A 17,306-nucleotide genomic window follows, 5' to 3' on the forward strand; every position below is an offset into this window, starting at 1 on the left:
ACAGTCATGGTGTTCTGCTGAAACTAAGCATGGGGCATTTGTAGTGAATCTGAATGTTTTCTATTATTCTTTTTCTATTTCAGTTCCTGTATTTAGCAGATGTTCTTCAGTGGCGAGCTCAGACAACTCCAGATCATCCCCTCTTCTTGTTGTTGAATTCCAAGGTGAAATGCATCTTAGATTTTACTTTAAGGTCAAGATCAGTAAAGGATTGTTTGAATTAGATTCACTAAGGTTGGAAAAGACCTCCAAGATCTCCAAGAATTCTAAGACAATAACAAATAGAAGTCTTTTTCCTAAAATGCTTCAAGTTATTTTTTAATGCGTGATGTCATGGTTCTGAAGCAAATATAAATCATTGGTGGTTAGAAAGCAGCATAATTTTTCTACATCTGGAATTTTATTCCATGTCTAAAATTCTAGTGTGCGTTTTGCATTTCTAACTTAAAAACATGGCAGCAGTTGTGTTTCCTGCTGGAAAACAACTTCCGTCATATTAATGGAAGTCACAGTTTTGTCTTTGTTTCTGAGCATAAGGCTAAGAGGAAATCACAGCTGGAGGGTTTTTTTCATTAGAAGATACAGAGCCTAGGCAGAGAGCCCCCGGAACAGCTTTGGAGTCCTGTTTTCCAGAAGCACTGCATACTCTTCAGGAGACACTGATGCCTTGTCTTTATTAGCCTTTCCCCCCTAAAAAGGATGTTACTCAAACACGAATAAGTAAATGCTTCAATTTTGGAGCACAGGCGGTGTATATATATTTATATATACATATTATTTAGGGCTTTTGTAGCCCTTATGATATATGACAAGGCAACAGTCTTGTTTCTTAGCAGATAGATCATATTTGCTTGTAGTCACTCTGTTCTGTACTTGACTATCAGTAGTTTTGGAGTGTACACAAACCCCAAGCATCCAACACTTTGTAAGGAGGTGTAAAAAAACCCCAAAACTGTGCTTTTTTATGTTCCTCAGTATTTCAGCATCCCTGAGGTTGAGGAGCAGTACTGCTGTGTGTTTCATAATATTCAGATGATTTAGATTCTTCTGCTTCTGTTCTGGCATATTTTCCCCCCTTGTTCTACCTTCCTTTCTTTCCAGGAGGCAAGATTAGTCTCCAAGAGTCAATTTTGGTTTGAGCCTGTACTCACTAGCTACTCTTCCAATGATGATAACAGCCCAGTGACAAATTGGGTCTACCCTGTGCTGTACTGTACCGCAGATATGTGAGATAACAAATGGGCTTCCAGAAGGTCCAGCAACAGTCCTGTGAAGTAAGGGATTTGCCTTTGGGTCTCTTGTTCAGACAGGCAAAATGGTTTAGGACATGGTTCAAAGTTCTAACTTTTCTCGTGAGACTCTGGTGTAGCATAAGAAGCTTCTTTATTATGGTGAAACTGCTTCATTATGGTTATAGTTAAAAGCCATCTGTAGAATTGGTTTACCTCTCAGGGTAAAGAGGAAAGTTTTCTAACGTGAAGAAGTCCCTTTCTGGGTCACTTTGTTCAGGCAACTTTTACTTTTTGCAAAAAGACAAAGGGAGACTCTGCAAAAAGATGATACAGAATTTAAGCACATATAAATTATCTTATGGTGAACACATGCCATAAATAGCTCGGACTAATAAACTGCAATGCTAAACATTAGTGTGTTCACCACTCCACATGAGAAACCCTTCTGTTTCATACCTTTTCATGTCAATATTTTTCTCCCAAGTCCTTGGGCTGCTAAAGTTCCCATCTCACTTGTCTGATTTTACTGTTCTTATTGTGCATGATTAGCTCACAGACTTGCACTTCAGCAAGTTTTCTTGTAAAACCGAGTGCTGCTCTGCATCAGATTAGGCTTTGGATCAAACAGCTTGGGCTGAGGCAGCTTGTTTTGGATGTGAAACTGGGTACTTATGTAACAGACATTTGCTGTGATAATCCTTATCTGTATAGTGGGAGGCTTGATTTAAGTCTCTGTTTCCCTCTGAGGTGGTTGTCCTACCAGTTTTTCTTATATCAGATTGTAGTCTCAGAAGGGATAAGTCATTTCCTAAGACTGGGAAGCAAAACGACCTTCACTGTCTTCACATCAAAATCTGGATTAAGCCTTCAGTAATCTCTATGACTTTTTTGTGAATGCCTAAGTAATCCAAAGATACAGCTGTTTCCATTTGAAGACTGTCCAAATACATAGTTGCAGGAAATGTGCTTTCGACAACATGGAGATGCACTGATGTAGAAGTGACAGTGCATACGAACTGCAGCTCTGGTTGCTTCTCTGTCCCTTTAATAGCAAATCTGTATCAAAGGCATTGCAGAGTTCTCTTCACACTCCTGAGAATGCTAATTGCAAAACCTGGAGATTTAGGTGTGTATGGTAGAGTAGTTCCATAGTCACCTAATTCCTGAAAGATAAAGGTAACTTTCAGGTAACCTACAGCTGTGAGGTTTGATTGCTTAGTCGGCCACTGTATGTACACCTGGATAAAGTGCCATTGGAAGGAGATAGGAGGGTAGGATTTAATTGCCTGTAATTTGAAGTTTTTGACCAGGTGCATACCTGCCTTCTCTGTTCCAGAAGCTCTGTGGTTGACTTAAGATTTTGTGATTATTTATTCTTTTGTTGTGAATGTAGAGAAACCGTTAAGGTTTATGGCCTAGCTATGATACAGCAGAGCCAAAGCCTCTGGGCTCTGCTGTTTATGCACTGTGTGATCTCACAGTGTAAACATAAGTTTGGACAGTGCCTCCAGATACATACATTTGGCAGCCCTGCCCAGAGCAGTGGGGTTGAAACTAGATGATCTTTAAGGTCCTTTTCAACCCAGGCCATTCTATGATTCTATATGGGTCCCTTTCTTAGACCCCTTCTCCACACGGTAGAACAGAAATGATTACAGTCACTACCAATCTTCAGAGAAGGTAATAGGAGATAAGGAAATAGAATAAAGAGTTGTTGAATAAGAGGAAAGCACTGTAGTCAGGGTAGCATTAACAATTTGAAAACAATGTTTGATTGATAGCTTTCTGTAACCCATGCTCATACACTCTGAAATGAAACAAAGCAGATGAAGTGCTTCACTTGCTGCTAAAACAACTGTGATACTACTGTTTTTTCTCCCTTGGACTATAAATTTCAAATATTTGTAAGGTATTATTTTTGTGGTACCAAATACATTTAAGAACTGCTTCTGATAATATCTGTAGAATTCTCTAAAATGCTAAAAGTTCATATTACCAATTTCTGAAATGTGAAGCATATTTTGAGTCTTTAAATCTGCTGCATTGTTAAAACAACTGCAATGAAATGGAAACATTGCATCTGCAGCATGTACTTTAGTCAGCGTCAAAATGTTTTCTGCAAAGTTTTCTGAAGTTGCCTCTGTTCTCTGCAGGGCACTGTAACTAGTACTGCATCATGCATACAATTGCACAAGAGAGCAGAGAGAGTGGCAGTTGCACTGATGGAGAAAGGACGACTGAATGTTGGTGACCATGTAGCCCTGGTTTATCCTCCAGGTAAGGCAACACAAACAGGAAAAACCAAAGCCAGACATCATAAGAAAAGAAATAGCTGTTGCCAAGAAAACATTCAAACATCCTTTTAATATAGTGATATAGGGTAGTGACTTAACATTTCAAGGAAGAGACTAGTTTTATTAATAAGCTGCTTCTCCAAATGTCAGACTGAATTTACCAAACTTTTTATTTAACCACTCCAGATGTCTGGACAGTTACGCAAATATAGTTTGATCTAAACCACATGAAAAATTCTGGATTTTCAGCCTCAGAAAATTGAATAAAACTGGATATGTATCCATGGAAAGTAAGATTAAGGATGTCAGTGTTGGTATTTTCATGACCACCTGTTCTTTTCTGAATGACTGTCTACAGAAGTGAAATCTGGACCTCAGACTTGCATTATTAGTGTGTATTTACAAGTGTACCGCAGGAAAAAAAATCCTCTAAAAGTAGGATGACTGAGTATTTCATAGTTACAATTGTGAAAAAATACTTTTTAAAAGAATTTGAGTCATCTTCATAACCCTACAGTACCTTGTTTTTTTATATATTTTGTTTATGCTACCTGTCCATGACGATAAATTTATACAAATTTTAAAGTTTTTAGATTTTAAATACTTTTTGCTAACTCTCAAATACAAATTATTTTAACGTTACAGGATTGGGTTTGGCCATGAACAGACGGTTGCTTTGAAAAGACCTTTGTGATAAATCCTTACATCTTAATAAAATAAGATTTCTCAGTGCATATTTTGATCTTGCAGAAAGGGTTTGGCCTTTTGTTCTGATAAAATAGCTTTAATTTCACAAATACTCTTTACAGGCGTAGACTTAATAGCGACTTTCTATGGCTGCTTATATGCTGGCTGTATACCTATCACCGTTCGCCCACCTCATCCACAGAATCTTGCTACCACTCTGCCCACTGTCAAAATGATTGTAGAGGTATGTATAAGACATTTCTCTTTTAATGCTTGTGGTGGGTGTAGGTCAGTTGATGCAGATAGTGACATTGCCCGATAAATTATTTTGCCACACTCAATGTAAAACAAGCCAGAAGAAAAATCAGTGTGACGTGACTGAGTCAATCAATACTTTTTTTAGAACTGGTTTAAAATGTTCTTTCTGCTGTTGTAAATTATTTTGCTTTACTTCCACTACTTTTCTTCATGTATTGAGCTTACTAGTTATCTCGTTTGCATGGATATGAAATTACTGGAGAATTCGTTAACTGGTTTCACAAATGTTTTTAATGCTGTGTTTTGTTTTGTTTTGCTTTTACAGGTCAGTAAGTCTGCATGTATACTTACAACACAAGTGATAATGAAACTGCTGAAGTCCAAGGAAGCTGCGGCAGCTGTAGATATTAAGACTTGGCCCACTATTTTGGATACAGGTACAGAATGTTTGCCCACTAGATAAAATAAAATGTATATAGGTTGGAGACTGATTTTTGTTGTTGTTATACCATAGCTGCCTAATTAAATGGATGTCTCTTGCATTGCATTGACATAGCCATCCAGAACCTATAGAAAGCATCCAGTGTTAATTCTGTAAAGATATATTTTAATCCTGTGGTCTCTCTAGATGATATGCCAAAAAAGAAGCTGGCTAATATTTTCAGACCTGCATCTCCAGATATGTTGGCATATTTGGACTTCAGCGTGTCTACTACTGGCATATTAGCAGGAGTAAAGGTAGAGTACTTGAAAAAAGACTGTTAAATTTAATTTCCTTATATATTGGCATATTCCACTTTCATTCCTCCTGCCAGTGGGTCATCTTAGTGTTCAAAAGGCTTGTTCTAAAATTTGCATGACATTAAAGTTTCTTGATGCACTTTTTGGAAGCATTCATTCCTACCTGGTTGTATGTGAGGAATCACTGAGGGGACTAAAGGGAGGGTGTTTGTGGTGAAGTTCACAAATGTTTTCAGTTGTGATTTATCACAGCAATATTAAACGTTCCTTGACATTATTTGACATCACAGATATCACTTACAGATAGCCTGAAAAGTAGCTAAAAATTTGGGCTCGTATCCCTTTCCTGTTTCATGGGCATGTAAAAAGAATCACTACCAGTTGCTGTATCTTCTACAACAAAAATTTCTGTTGGTATTAAATGTGATACCCCTTTTTAAAAAAATCCTTGAAGACAGCCTGCTTTCTTCTTACAGATGTCACATGCAGCTACAAGTGCCTTATGTCGTTCTATAAAGCTACAGTGTGAGCTATACCCTTCGCGTCAGATTGCCATCTGCCTTGACCCTTATTGTGGTTTGGGATTTGCACTATGGTGCTTGTGCAGGTATGTTACTGAATCATAGGTTTTCTCACGTCCCCATCTTTCTCCTCACTTCTGTAGAATCCCAGCCAGTTGTAGTGGACGAGACTATAAGAGTAACCCCAGATTAAGTTTTTATAGGCATTTCATAACAACATACAACATTCATAACAACATACATTTTGTAGTAAAAGAGTTCATTTAAGTCAGTCAGTTACTTAAGTAACTTTGGTTTTGCAAGTGGAATTAATTAGACACCAAATCCAAGGGGGGGAAAAAAGGAACTTAAGTGTTGTCATGGTTATCTCCTCTGATGGTTTTGAACTTCTCCCCTGAACAATGTTCATGTTTCCTATTCCATCTGTCAGCTCCTTGCAGAAATATCTTTCCTACCAAATCTCTCCTCTCATTCGCCATGCAGATTTAGACAGGCGCTTTTCCTAGACGCAGACGTGAGTGGCGTTTGCTGCAAGGCACACAGTCTGTGCTGGATATTGGGCGCTTGTGGAGAGGGTGAGAGAAGAGTGAGGAGGGGCACTGAGTGTGAGTGAGGTGGGAGCCAAAGAGCATGGATGCTTCCTCATAGCTCTGAGTCCGCAGTAAAAGCTGCCAGGGTGATGTTGATTCTTAGGTCAAGGCTAGGCAGGCAATGCCTGTCGTGCAAGCTGCGTTGACTGCATGCTATGCCTAGCAGGCAGACAGAGATAACAGGTCTGAGAGACAGAGCTGCAACCACAGCCTGCCATGGGAAGCAGGCGTTGCAAAGAAGGCAGAGGTTTGTGGGATGGCACACGTATTCTTACCCTCTCTCTTACTGTAGTTTACGTATGTGAAAATGAAAAGTTGCCTAAATTTCAAGGCATTGAGAATTTATTTACCTGTAGTTCAGTGCAACTTACTGCAGGACAGATAAATTCACCTTAAAGTTTGTGGCTTAACTTTAACCCATAGTGCCTTGCCAACTAATCAGTTGAAAACCCAGTGAGACACTTGCTTTCTAAAGAGATGAGTTGAAGTTCATATAGATATCAAGCTCTCACTTTTCCTGTAGTTGTTTGCTTCCCTTTGTCTTTATGTAACTTCTCACTTTTTATGATGGCTTGAAGTTTTCATGCTTGTTTTCTTCTTTTCCTTAGTGTATATTCAGGTCATCAGTCTATTCTTGTCCCTCCTCTGGAATTGGAGAGCAATGTGTCTCTCTGGTTGTCTGCTGTAAGTCAATACAAAGTGCGTGTCACTTTCTGCTCGTACTCAGTGATGGAGATGTGCACCAAAGGGCTTGGAACACAGACGGACATGCTGCGGGTAAGTGGACTTGTCTTTTCAGCACGCTGACATACAAATACGTGTATTTTCCTAAAAATACTTCATTTTGTCCTGTAGAACATGGTCCTCTAAGTGTTTCTTTGAGAGCTTTTAATTATCACTTGTTTTTCAGGAAATGTGATTGCTGAAAGTTTCATCTCTTGCATTTCTGAGGGGGGATACATCTTATGTTCTCAACTGTTTATTTGTGCCTCCTCTGTGCTGCTGGGTATTTCTGAAATTTTGGACAAAATACTTAGGAAGGCAAAAATAAAAACCCAGCCAAACAGACAAAACAAAACAAACATGCAAAAAAAAAAAAAAAACAAACTTCACCCCCTGCCTGCCCAACCCCACACTTGCCAAGTCTCACCTGCTTTTGGGTCTTCTCACACAAACAGTATTGAATTCTAAAACAGATGTAATCTTCCTAACGGCTGTAATTACACACTTTACACCCATTTATTTTGAGGGAAATCTCTTAACTGAAGTTTAATTGATTTGAGAAAGCACTTCTCTCTCAGTCGTAGGAGAGTTTCCATGGCTTTAGTAACTAAGCTGCTCAGGACCTCTGCTGGGAATGTTTGGCAGCTTGTCGCGTGCAAGAAGGCAGCTACATTGTGCTTATTCTCAGTATAGAAACAAAACAAAACAAACAAACAAAAACTTCTGTTCCTCTGTTCTCCTGGACCTCACTGAAGGGAATCTTGGCCCACATCCAGTTGCTGTGGTTTCATATTGATACTGATGAGCGTTCATAACATCTTGAGTGCTCTGCCTTTATCTGAACTGTGTAGCACTTGGAGCAAACAGGCGTCTTGTGAGCTTCATGTGGATGCCTGCCCCTTCCTGAGACACAATAATGTTTTGTGTTATTTCAGCTCAAAATGATCAGTGTCTGTGTCACAGTTACGTGATGTGAGTGGTTTCTGTCTTGTGCATCACACTGTGCCTCAAAACTGCTTGGCACAGTTTTAGAGGGCTGCCCTGCTTGGACGGAGCCAAACTTAATGCAGTCTGTGTCCATATTGTTTAACCAATTCTTGTCAGTTTTTAAAGACAGCCAGTTCCACAAATTAAAATGTTGATTTGTAGAAATGCTGATTTCAGACTTAAAATGTATTGTTTTCTTTACTTAATCTCCAGATGAAAGGAGTTAACTTGTCCTGTGTGCGAACATGCATGGTGGTTGCAGAGGAGAGACCAAGGATTACATTAACACAGTCTTTCTCTAAGTTATTCAAAGACCTGGGCCTCTCTGCTCGTGCAGTGAGCACTACATTTGGGTGCAGGGTCAACGTAGCAATTTGCTTACAGGTGAGATTAAACTGCTGATTTCTTACACTTGCACACAGTATCTCTGGGAACTTTATAGGAAGTCATGTTCAGCTCTGTGTTATTTTTTTCTAACAAACTACATAATCTAGAGCTCCATTGCTTGCTGCTTCTTCACCAAGTTGAATAAGCTTAGAAGTTGTGGATTATGATAGTATTGATTTGCCTGTCTAATTTGGAGGATCAGCATTACAAAACTTGTTTCCTTTCTGCTATGCAGGAGCAGTACTAAATTAAATACACATCTTCCTGTTCATAAATATGGTAAATACTTTGAGCAATGCAATTTCAGCTTTCATGTGATTCAGATTTTGCCTGTTTAAAAATAGCTGATGTATATGTAGAATTAAATGAAGATAAGAGTGCCTCAAGTAAAAACTCTTACCTCAAAGACCCAGGAAAACTGTCAAGGTTCACGGTTTTCTTTTCACTTTGAAAGATTTCAAATGAGCACTATCAACATGCAAATATGTTCGTCTCACGTCATATGAGAGTTGGACTTTTTTTCAATTAAAGGTATAAAATGGGAAGCTTTGAGAGGGAGAATAGGCATGTGTATTACACAGCCCCGCTTCACAGACTGGAGACAATGACATGCAGTTGTCCAGACTTGTCTTTGATAGCTTAGTATTCAGTTGACACTAATCGCGTATGTGTAATTTAACCAACAGCTTCTTAAATATGTTGTCATTCATAACTGCTCATTTAGTTTCTTTATTTTTTTGCACATATTAAAGGAGAAAAGATTAACACCCTCTAGATAACCAGTTATAAAGAAATATGGCCAGAGTGATTTTATGAATCAGTAGAAAAATAGAAAAAATATGGATATAGATGAAATGAAGAAGACTGTGAAGAAAGACTGTAAGTTCCTTGAATAGAATATTTCAGATGCCAGGGGTCAAAGAATAGCTTTCTGAATGGCCTGTCTGAAAAAGGATTTAAAAACATATATGTTGGCTATCTGTTGTTCAAACTGTCCAAACTAAGTAGAAAAATATCAGTTTGGGGCCAGGTAAGAGCTTCCTGTGCAGTCTAACTTGGAGGCATACACCTATGACATTAATCTAAGAGCAGCCTTAATAATCTAGAAGACCATACTTAGAATAACACTGTGCTATTCTATCTTGATGATATCAAGAACTTCTGATAATTCACAAGCAGCAATATGAGAAATTGTCAGTCTCTTTTTATGGTAGAATACTCTGCTTTATGCTAGTTTAAGACAAACAAACAAACAAAAAAATCACCAAACCAAACCAACATTTTGTCCAGGAGAGTATTCCAGGATAATTGTGAATAATGTAGGACTTCTGGGCATTTAAGCTTTCTCCGCTTTTTGTACCTCTTTATCTTTGTTTTCATTCTTTTTTTAGTTTACTTTTACCCTTTCCCACATTCTTCCAAAGCAATAACTGTATTTGACGTTTTATGTTGTTGAATTTAAATGAATAGATTTGTAGCTAAACTGAATATTTGATACAATTTAGCATGCAAATAAATCAATAACAACTTTTACCACCTTACTGGACTGGTCTACTGAGAAATTATTTCTGAAGTTACAAGTAGCATTTAGATACTTGCAGATGGAGGAGGGATTTACGATAGGACAGCAGACATTATGTATAATCTGCCTTAAGCCTCTTCTTGTTCGTTTACTGGGACTTGCATGTTTCCCAGTGAACCACTTTAAAACGCCAGGCTTTTAAGTAATCTGAAATGGGAATTTTCTTTTCACTCTAAAACAGTATGAGTTTTGTTTTCTGTCTTACTGTGTCTATCTTATGTCTCCAGTGCCTCTTTGTTTGTATTTTCTTCTTCCCCTTTTTCTCTGTTTCACACACTTTGATGGCTTCTGTTACTTCTGTTTGTGGTCCCACTGTCAGCCAAACAGGCTGGGCAAGCTGGCTGAGCAGGTATAGTGATGCATGTGTGTGCTTGTAATGTCCTAAAGTCAGTCTGGTTCAGTGGTATAACTCTATAAAGAATGTATCCTATTTGAGGGAGTTTTCACTTGAAAGAGGTCAAGTGATTTTTTTTTCTAAAGAAGTGATTTTTTTTTCCCCACAAAAAACACTTGTAGCTGAAGTACAAAACCTCTTTCTCAAACGTGCAATAGGGGGCTATAGCAAGGAATGATGTTAATGAGTGGAATCTTCCTAAAAAGTAAACAGCATAATGCCAATCTGGTATGGCCATCAGTTTCCCTGAGCCTTAGCAGTGCTACAGATTTAGAAAGCAATGCCATTATAAAGACATTTTTACCGTTCTCCAGCTCCCTGCTCTGGAGCGGATAACAAAGCAGCCTCATTTTTCAAAACTTCTAAAATGAGCAGCTGTGCTATGTTTCCCTGCACGGGAGAGAATAATCACCGACTCTTTGCCTACATTTTTTAGCTTAAATACGCATTTCACAGTAGTTTCTAGTTGCCTTGAGATTAAACTCTGCTGGAAAAAAGAAAAAAAGTCCCCTGTTGCCATGTTGGGAAATTAATTTATTTTAGGAGTCTGACCTTCCTCCAGAGTTGGTCAGAAGGTTTATCTTCTGACTGCAAGATGTCTGCCTCTGTCTAGGCCATTACTTGCAGGAGCATTGAAAAGATAGCGGATGGTTAGAGGTATGTTTTAGTTGAATGTTTTTTTCTTCAAAGTTAGCAAAACTTTTATGAACTAGAACAGCTGAGCTTTAGGAAAGGGGTTATGCCCGTGTAGGTTTATGCTTACATACTTTGCACTTGCTATGTAGTGTTCTTAAAGGAGGTGTAATTTTGTAAAAATTTTGTAAACTTAAAGGTTTAGCTCTATATATACATATTTCACTTGTGCATTGATTTACTAATTTCTACTAATAAATTTATTAATTTATATTGTAAAATTCAAACATTTCTGAAATTGTCGTATAATTGCATAAAACATCAATGCTTTATGGCAGTCACTCTAGAGGGTGACTACTTTGACTATATTTTTGGTAGATTAGGACAGTACTTTATAAGTGTCAGTAAAAGAGGGAGAGGAATTTTTGAATTTATGTAGCCATGAAAATGAAAATAGGATTTTCTGGCTTCTGTTGATTTTGTTTCATCCTTTGTATTCATAGGGAACAGCAGGACCAGATCCAACAACGGTCTATGTAGATATGAGAGCACTTCGACATGACAGGTACAGGTTATGTTATGGTAAAGCATTAACCATTAAATGACTGCAGAGGAGAAAGTTCAGCCATGTTGTAATCACCCTGGTATATTGAGATTTTCTTGGCAGCAGCTAATTCCTCATCACTGAATTAAAAGGAACTCCCATCCTAGAGAATCCTTTAATGATGACTGTGTGCTAGAAGTAGTCCGGTATCTCCTCCTCCATCACTTGTTCTGCTCTTCCTTTTTAGACCCTCACCTAAGTTGCTGTCTGCTCATGCATATTCTATAATCCAGACTCATTAGCTGTTTCATAGTTAACCATACCACCAGCAAAAGGTGATTTGCCAGTTGGCTGGTTAGTCACAGAATCACAGAAAGATTTGGGTGGGCAGGATCTCAGGACATCCCTCATGCTCAAAGCAGGGCCAACTTCCAAGGCTTCATCACATTACTGAGGGCCAGGACCAGTTTTGTTTGGAAAATCTCCAAGAATGGGGATCTCCCTCCTCTCTGGGTATGTGTCCTGAGGCTGACATCCAGCTGTAGGAAGATAAATTCCTTACTGGCATTTCCTTTCTTGCAGCTTATGTGCCTGACATCTTCTCCTTACGATGTACAACTCACGAGTAATCGGGCTTCATCTTCTCTGTAACAATCCTTGAAATAGTGAAAAAAGTACAGTTAGCTGTACTTAGACTTTTTTTCTTCAGACCGAACATGCAAACATCATCTGGAATCTTGTTGAGGATACATTCTGTCAGTCTTAATTCTGTAGTCTTAATTTTTGCATTATCTTGTCTCTTGGTTAACTTAGCTGATAAAATTGCTGGCATTACCAAGTTCAGACTAATTTTAGTAGTGTTCATACATCTATGTATTTGTTTCTGTACTTATTTTAAGAAACTTAATACCAATACTTGGTATTGATATAAAAATATTTTTTTCTTAATTGATAATTTTGAATCAGGGGCTTATTATTTGAATCAGGGGCTTAACTGGCAGTTTTTTTGACTACTGTTCTGTAATTTTTGGAAGGTTAAATCTTAGTTGTTAGAAAACAAGCATCATGTGCATGATCTTGATTTGGCGTTTGACCAGATCAATGTAAATTGCTCATTTTTTCTTTATTTAATATAGCACTATGATTTGCCTGAGATATATTGTTAAGTTCAGCCATAGCCTCAAAGCTCCCACTGTGCTAATCAGTTCTAGCCTGTGTGTGTTGGGATAGTAAAATAATGCATAATGTATAGGAGCCGTTTCTCTTGTATGCCTCTCCTATTGCACTCGACTTTTGCTCCTTCTGCAACTGTGGTATCTTCATAAGTTATGCCACTAATGGACAGTGTAATGTCACTTCCTTCATTTTAGGCTTCTTGCTCCTTACTTTTTGTAATTCCTGATGGTGCTGCTATATGGTTCAGTGTGGCAAGCAGAGGTCCAGGAGAGTTCAGTAAAGATGTTGAAAGTAAAAAATGCTGGTGAAACTGCAACCTTAGAGCTCTTCTTGAATGAGTTATTCATCTCTCTGGAGAGATGAGTTTCTGATTCTTAAAAGAAACGTGATATAAGGGAATGCTAATACTGAAATCTTGAAGACAGCTAGAAACTCTTAACTATCTTGTGAATAACTGAGTATAAGAAGTTAAATAAACTTAAATAGACGTGTTTCATGATATCAGTGCAGCAGGATAGGATAACACTGGATATCATGAAACACGTCTATTTAAGTTTATTTAACTTTTATTTAAGTTCATAGATCTTTGTACAAATGCATTTTTCTTTTATTTTCTCAGGGTACGTTTGGTAGAGAGAGGTTCTCCACACAGTCTGCCACTTATGGAGTCTGGGAAGGTGAGAGACTGAGAGCAATCCTTTTTCCTCACTATCCCTATCTGGGTGGTGAACTGTTTCTCTCAGTACAGAATCTGTGCAATGACAGACTGAATGTGCTTCACTAATCACAGTCTATCTAGGAGAGGCACTAGAGAGAGCATGACGTGAACAGCTGACAAAAGCGAAGCAAAGATTGTAAAATGAAGGAATAGGTAGCATATGTTGCTGTAGCTGAAAAAATCACAGGCCTTCACACAAGGCATTTTTCAGGTGTGAAAGATAAGCTCTGTAGCTAAATACAAGCTGCAAAATAGCTGCTTAGAATTTAAATGATTAAACAACTTAGGAAGAACTGATTGATACCCATGGAGTAAAGAGTAGAAAGGGAAGAATTGGATGGATTGACTTCTGTGGCTTTGCATTATTAACTTACCTTTCTTTTGATGAATTCAACTTCTGTTAACTTCAGTTTTAAACATTTGTTTCCTGTTGAAGATTCTTCCAGGAGTAAAGGTCATCATAGCACACACAGAAACCAAGGGACCTCTGGGAGACTCGCATTTAGGAGAGGTAAAGCTTCCGATATCTCTTATTTTGTTTATCAGGAGTGATATAATATATAGATAAATATTAGTAGATAAATGCATGTCATATTTAGACAGCAACGATCAAATTAATGTGGAAAGGAAATGAATTCAGCAGAAAGCTGGAATGGTTCACATACTTATGTGAACGTCTGCATGGTTTTCTCCTTCCTGTGCCAAACTATTGCATGCCAGGACCAGGTGGTATCAGTTAACTAGTCTGTGTCTGATTGGTAGTTACATGAGGCAGTGAGTAGGTACCGTGTATCATTATATACTCCATCAGTGGATAGTAGTAATGAGGTAATTTGCTGCTTGGTTTAATCTGTGTTTTATATACATTTGGATTTGTGCTTATTAAGATGCCCTTCTAATAGAAGATAGCTGGTTGGTGGGTGTCCCTTTCCAGTATGTCAAATGACTAGTTCATTTTTTTTCTTGACCATCCCCAATTACATGTATGTAAAATGTTTTTTAATCCTTTTTCCTAGTCATTTACTGTGAGGCAGAAGTTAATTATTTTAATAAAACAACTCCTGTCATTTAAATCGATAAATTATGCTGCCCAGATCTGGCAAAATAACCTATATTTATAGTGGAATAGTTCCCTTCTTTTTTTCTTTTTTTCCTTTTTTTTTTTATCCCCTAGATATGGGTGAGTAGTCCGCATAATGCTACTGGTTACTACACAGTGTATGGAGAAGAAGCACTGCACGCTGATCACTTTACTGCTCGATTGAGTTTTGGAGACACTCAGACCATATGGGCTCGGACTGGATACCTTGGCTTTCTGCGCAGAACTGAACTTACTGATGCTAGTGGAGGTGAGAGGAAACAAATACACTTAGAGAAGCATGTGTTGAAACTCATTGGGATAGCTGAGCTAGCAAAGAGTAAGTTGTCCTCCAAGTTTATCCTGGCTTCCATAAGAGAGTAGTGCTGAATATATCAGGAATCTTTACTCTGTACATATTCATTGATTATAATGATACTGGGTAATAATGCAAAAGGAGAAATTTGTAATGCGCTTTTCATTTAGAAAGTAGGATCCTCTTCCTCTATTTCCGTTTAAACAAAATACTATGAGCACACTTGTTAAGAGCACTAGAGCCTTTCTACTTACTTTTTGTGTAAACCTCTTCCTTACAGAGAGAATACAGTATTTCAGTGCTGATCTAGATAATACTAATAATGATAATTCATTCAGCAGTTTTAGGACTTGCACAAATATCAGCGATTTCCCAGCCTTTCAGAAGTGAAAGGTCTAGAGGAGTAACTTATCCTTAATTTTTTTCCAGTATAGAAATAGTGTTTGTCTCCTTTTTTTCCCTTTTTTCTTTTTTTTTTCTAATTTAAACCACAGTGTCTAAACTTGAGAAATGTACACAGGTGGAAGAAAAATTGCTCCATTTGCTGTTTAGACAGAATATGGAATAGGTATAACTCTTGATTATCATGCTTAAAATATATATATATATATATATTTCTAAACATCCTAACAAAAGGAATTTGAATGCTTATCACTTATTAGCAATGTACCTGCCATTGCTTGTGATTGAACTTAAATGAATGGTGATATCTCCATTGATAGTGTCTGTCTCCCCCTCATTGCTGTCACTGGATAAATAGGGGGTTCACAGATACCTTTTACAGTTCCTGTAATCACCCATGGTACAAGACAAAAACATTTTTTTTCCACTTCTGGAACATAAATGTCTATTTGGGGGACCCTATATGCTCCACTCCTACCTCTATTTCTCCATTATGTGAATAAAGAAGGGTGAGCAAGGAGAGCAATTTGTTGAAGACTCAGCCTTTTGGTGAGGAGTTACCCGATCTGTTAATGTGGATACTAGCTTAGGGCTCAGAATTTGTCTGTGATGTAGCTCTGTTACATCAGCCATTAAGAAGTCATCTTCCAGTCTACTGTTCTGGTGTGCTATTCCGTCTCCTTGGGGCTCTTGAGAACAGAAAAGGTGGTTGCTGTTGCTCCAGCTGAAGAAGTCCCTGCAGCTCCCTAACTCTATCTCCTCCAGAGCAACTTCTGCAGACTTTCTGCATTCCGGTAAAGAAACAATCTTCATCAGAGATTCGTGTATTCTCTACCCACGGCTAAAACCATTGTACAGAAAAGCCCCTTTTTTGCCCCAGGCCTCCACCTGTTCAATCCACTTAGTACGCTGAGCAGTTCTGTGATAGCCAGCCCCTCCTGAGTCTATTCCTGAAGCATTAAAGGGATGTGGTCTCAGGATATGAGTGCGAGCTGTTGTAGAGTAGATCCAGGTCCCTGAAAACAATTTACTGTGTTATCTTCCCATTTAGAGCTGGTAGATCATGTTAGAAACCACTCAAATGAGGTGCTCAAGCTTTTCTTACTTTCTTCACTTTCAGATTTTCTAGGGTAGTTACCTGACCTCTCCTGGGCACATTGTACTGCTGCTTTAGTGCTGGTTCTGAACCGGACGCTCTGACAGTTGTCCTTCTCGCTGTTCAAAGTGGAATGGCTCCCTCTTCTGGAGAAAGCTGGTAGTGGAAAGAAAGGGGAATTGCAAGCAGACGTTCACAAAGAGAAGTTGCAGATGGCAAGGCACTACTAGATTACTACAGCACTTTTTTGTGTCTTGGAGCTTTCTGAAAAATCACACATCATAAAAATTTTCCTGCTGTGGAACAATGTCATTTGTCCTTAAGTTTGTTAGCATTTGAGAGAACAGCTGTCATAAATTACAACATTATTAGCAAACGTGGATGAAATATAGTGCTGCTTCCCAGCATGTTTTTAGTCTCAAGTTACATGACTGAGCAGAATTCTAAAACAGGCACAGAAAAAAAAGAACAATTTCTCTGGACAGAGTTACAGGATGACTGTCAGTTTGGAGAGCATGTTCTGTAAGGTCTAGAAGAGCTTTGTGTGTTTAACCTAGAAAAGCTAAGGCAATAGGTTTGTTCTCTTCATTAATTGTGGGGAACTTAAGTTGAGAAGAATGTTGCTGTCATGAGAACAAGTGGGTATAAATTCTTTAAAAATTAAAAAAATAAAAAGGAAACCTCCTTTTGATAGGAGAGAAGTTCTTTGGTAAGAATAGTGGGAGGAAAAGACGGATTTTGATTTGTTTTATGAACTGAGATCACGTTATATAAGAGAAGTGGCAGAACTGGATAACAGAAATTATTTTTAGTCTGGTTTATTTTGCTTTGAGTCAATAGACAGAAGTGCTAGATGACCTCACAATTCTTCTTTAAAAATGGTAGTGCATGATGTGTATTATGGACTCTTTCTCCTCAGAAGTACCAGGAATGTCTTAGAACATCGG

At 38.2% G+C, this 17,306-nt stretch overlaps 1 protein-coding gene and 1 long non-coding RNA gene across 6 annotated transcripts in view; one reads left to right on the forward strand and one right to left on the reverse strand.

The window, feature by feature from the left end:
- The window catches only part of DIP2A (disco interacting protein 2 homolog A), a 114,654-nt gene that overhangs the window by 92,420 nt on the left and 4,928 nt on the right, over positions 1–17,306 (forward strand). For 3 of the 4 annotated variants that reach the window (XM_067000009.1, XM_067000007.1, XM_067000008.1), the window contains 13 exons: positions 84–164; positions 3,386–3,509; positions 4,336–4,457; positions 4,797–4,908; positions 5,100–5,209; positions 5,689–5,819; positions 6,932–7,100; positions 8,247–8,417; positions 10,322–10,351; positions 11,533–11,594; positions 13,369–13,426; positions 13,904–13,978; positions 14,642–14,816. In XM_067000009.1, the coding sequence (XP_066856110.1) occupies positions 84–164; positions 3,386–3,509; positions 4,336–4,457; positions 4,797–4,908; positions 5,100–5,209; positions 5,689–5,819; positions 6,932–7,100; positions 8,247–8,417; positions 10,322–10,351; positions 11,533–11,594; positions 13,369–13,426; positions 13,904–13,978; positions 14,642–14,816 (1,420 nt within the window). The remainder of the gene's footprint in view (positions 1–83; positions 165–3,385; positions 3,510–4,335; positions 4,458–4,796; positions 4,909–5,099; positions 5,210–5,688; positions 5,820–6,931; positions 7,101–8,246; positions 8,418–10,321; positions 10,352–11,532; positions 11,595–13,368; positions 13,427–13,903; positions 13,979–14,641; positions 14,817–17,306) is intronic. The other variant, XM_067000006.1, reaches the window with a different exon arrangement.
- On the reverse strand, positions 6,881–15,866 carry LOC136791160 (uncharacterized). 2 transcript variants are annotated; one of them, XR_010832622.1, is made up of 4 exons: positions 15,742–15,866; positions 13,842–13,996; positions 12,136–12,229; positions 6,881–7,005 (listed from the first exon to the last, which is right to left on the reverse strand). It is a non-coding gene; the product is annotated as an uncharacterized lncRNA (long non-coding RNA). The 2 variants fall into 2 exon arrangements; XR_010832621.1 differs by lacking the exon at positions 6,881–7,005 and adding an exon at positions 7,094–7,335.

This window comes from Anser cygnoides, chromosome 6 (assembly GCF_040182565.1).
Source record: "Anser cygnoides isolate HZ-2024a breed goose chromosome 6, Taihu_goose_T2T_genome, whole genome shotgun sequence".
Taxonomy (NCBI): domain Eukaryota; kingdom Metazoa; phylum Chordata; class Aves; order Anseriformes; family Anatidae; genus Anser; species Anser cygnoides.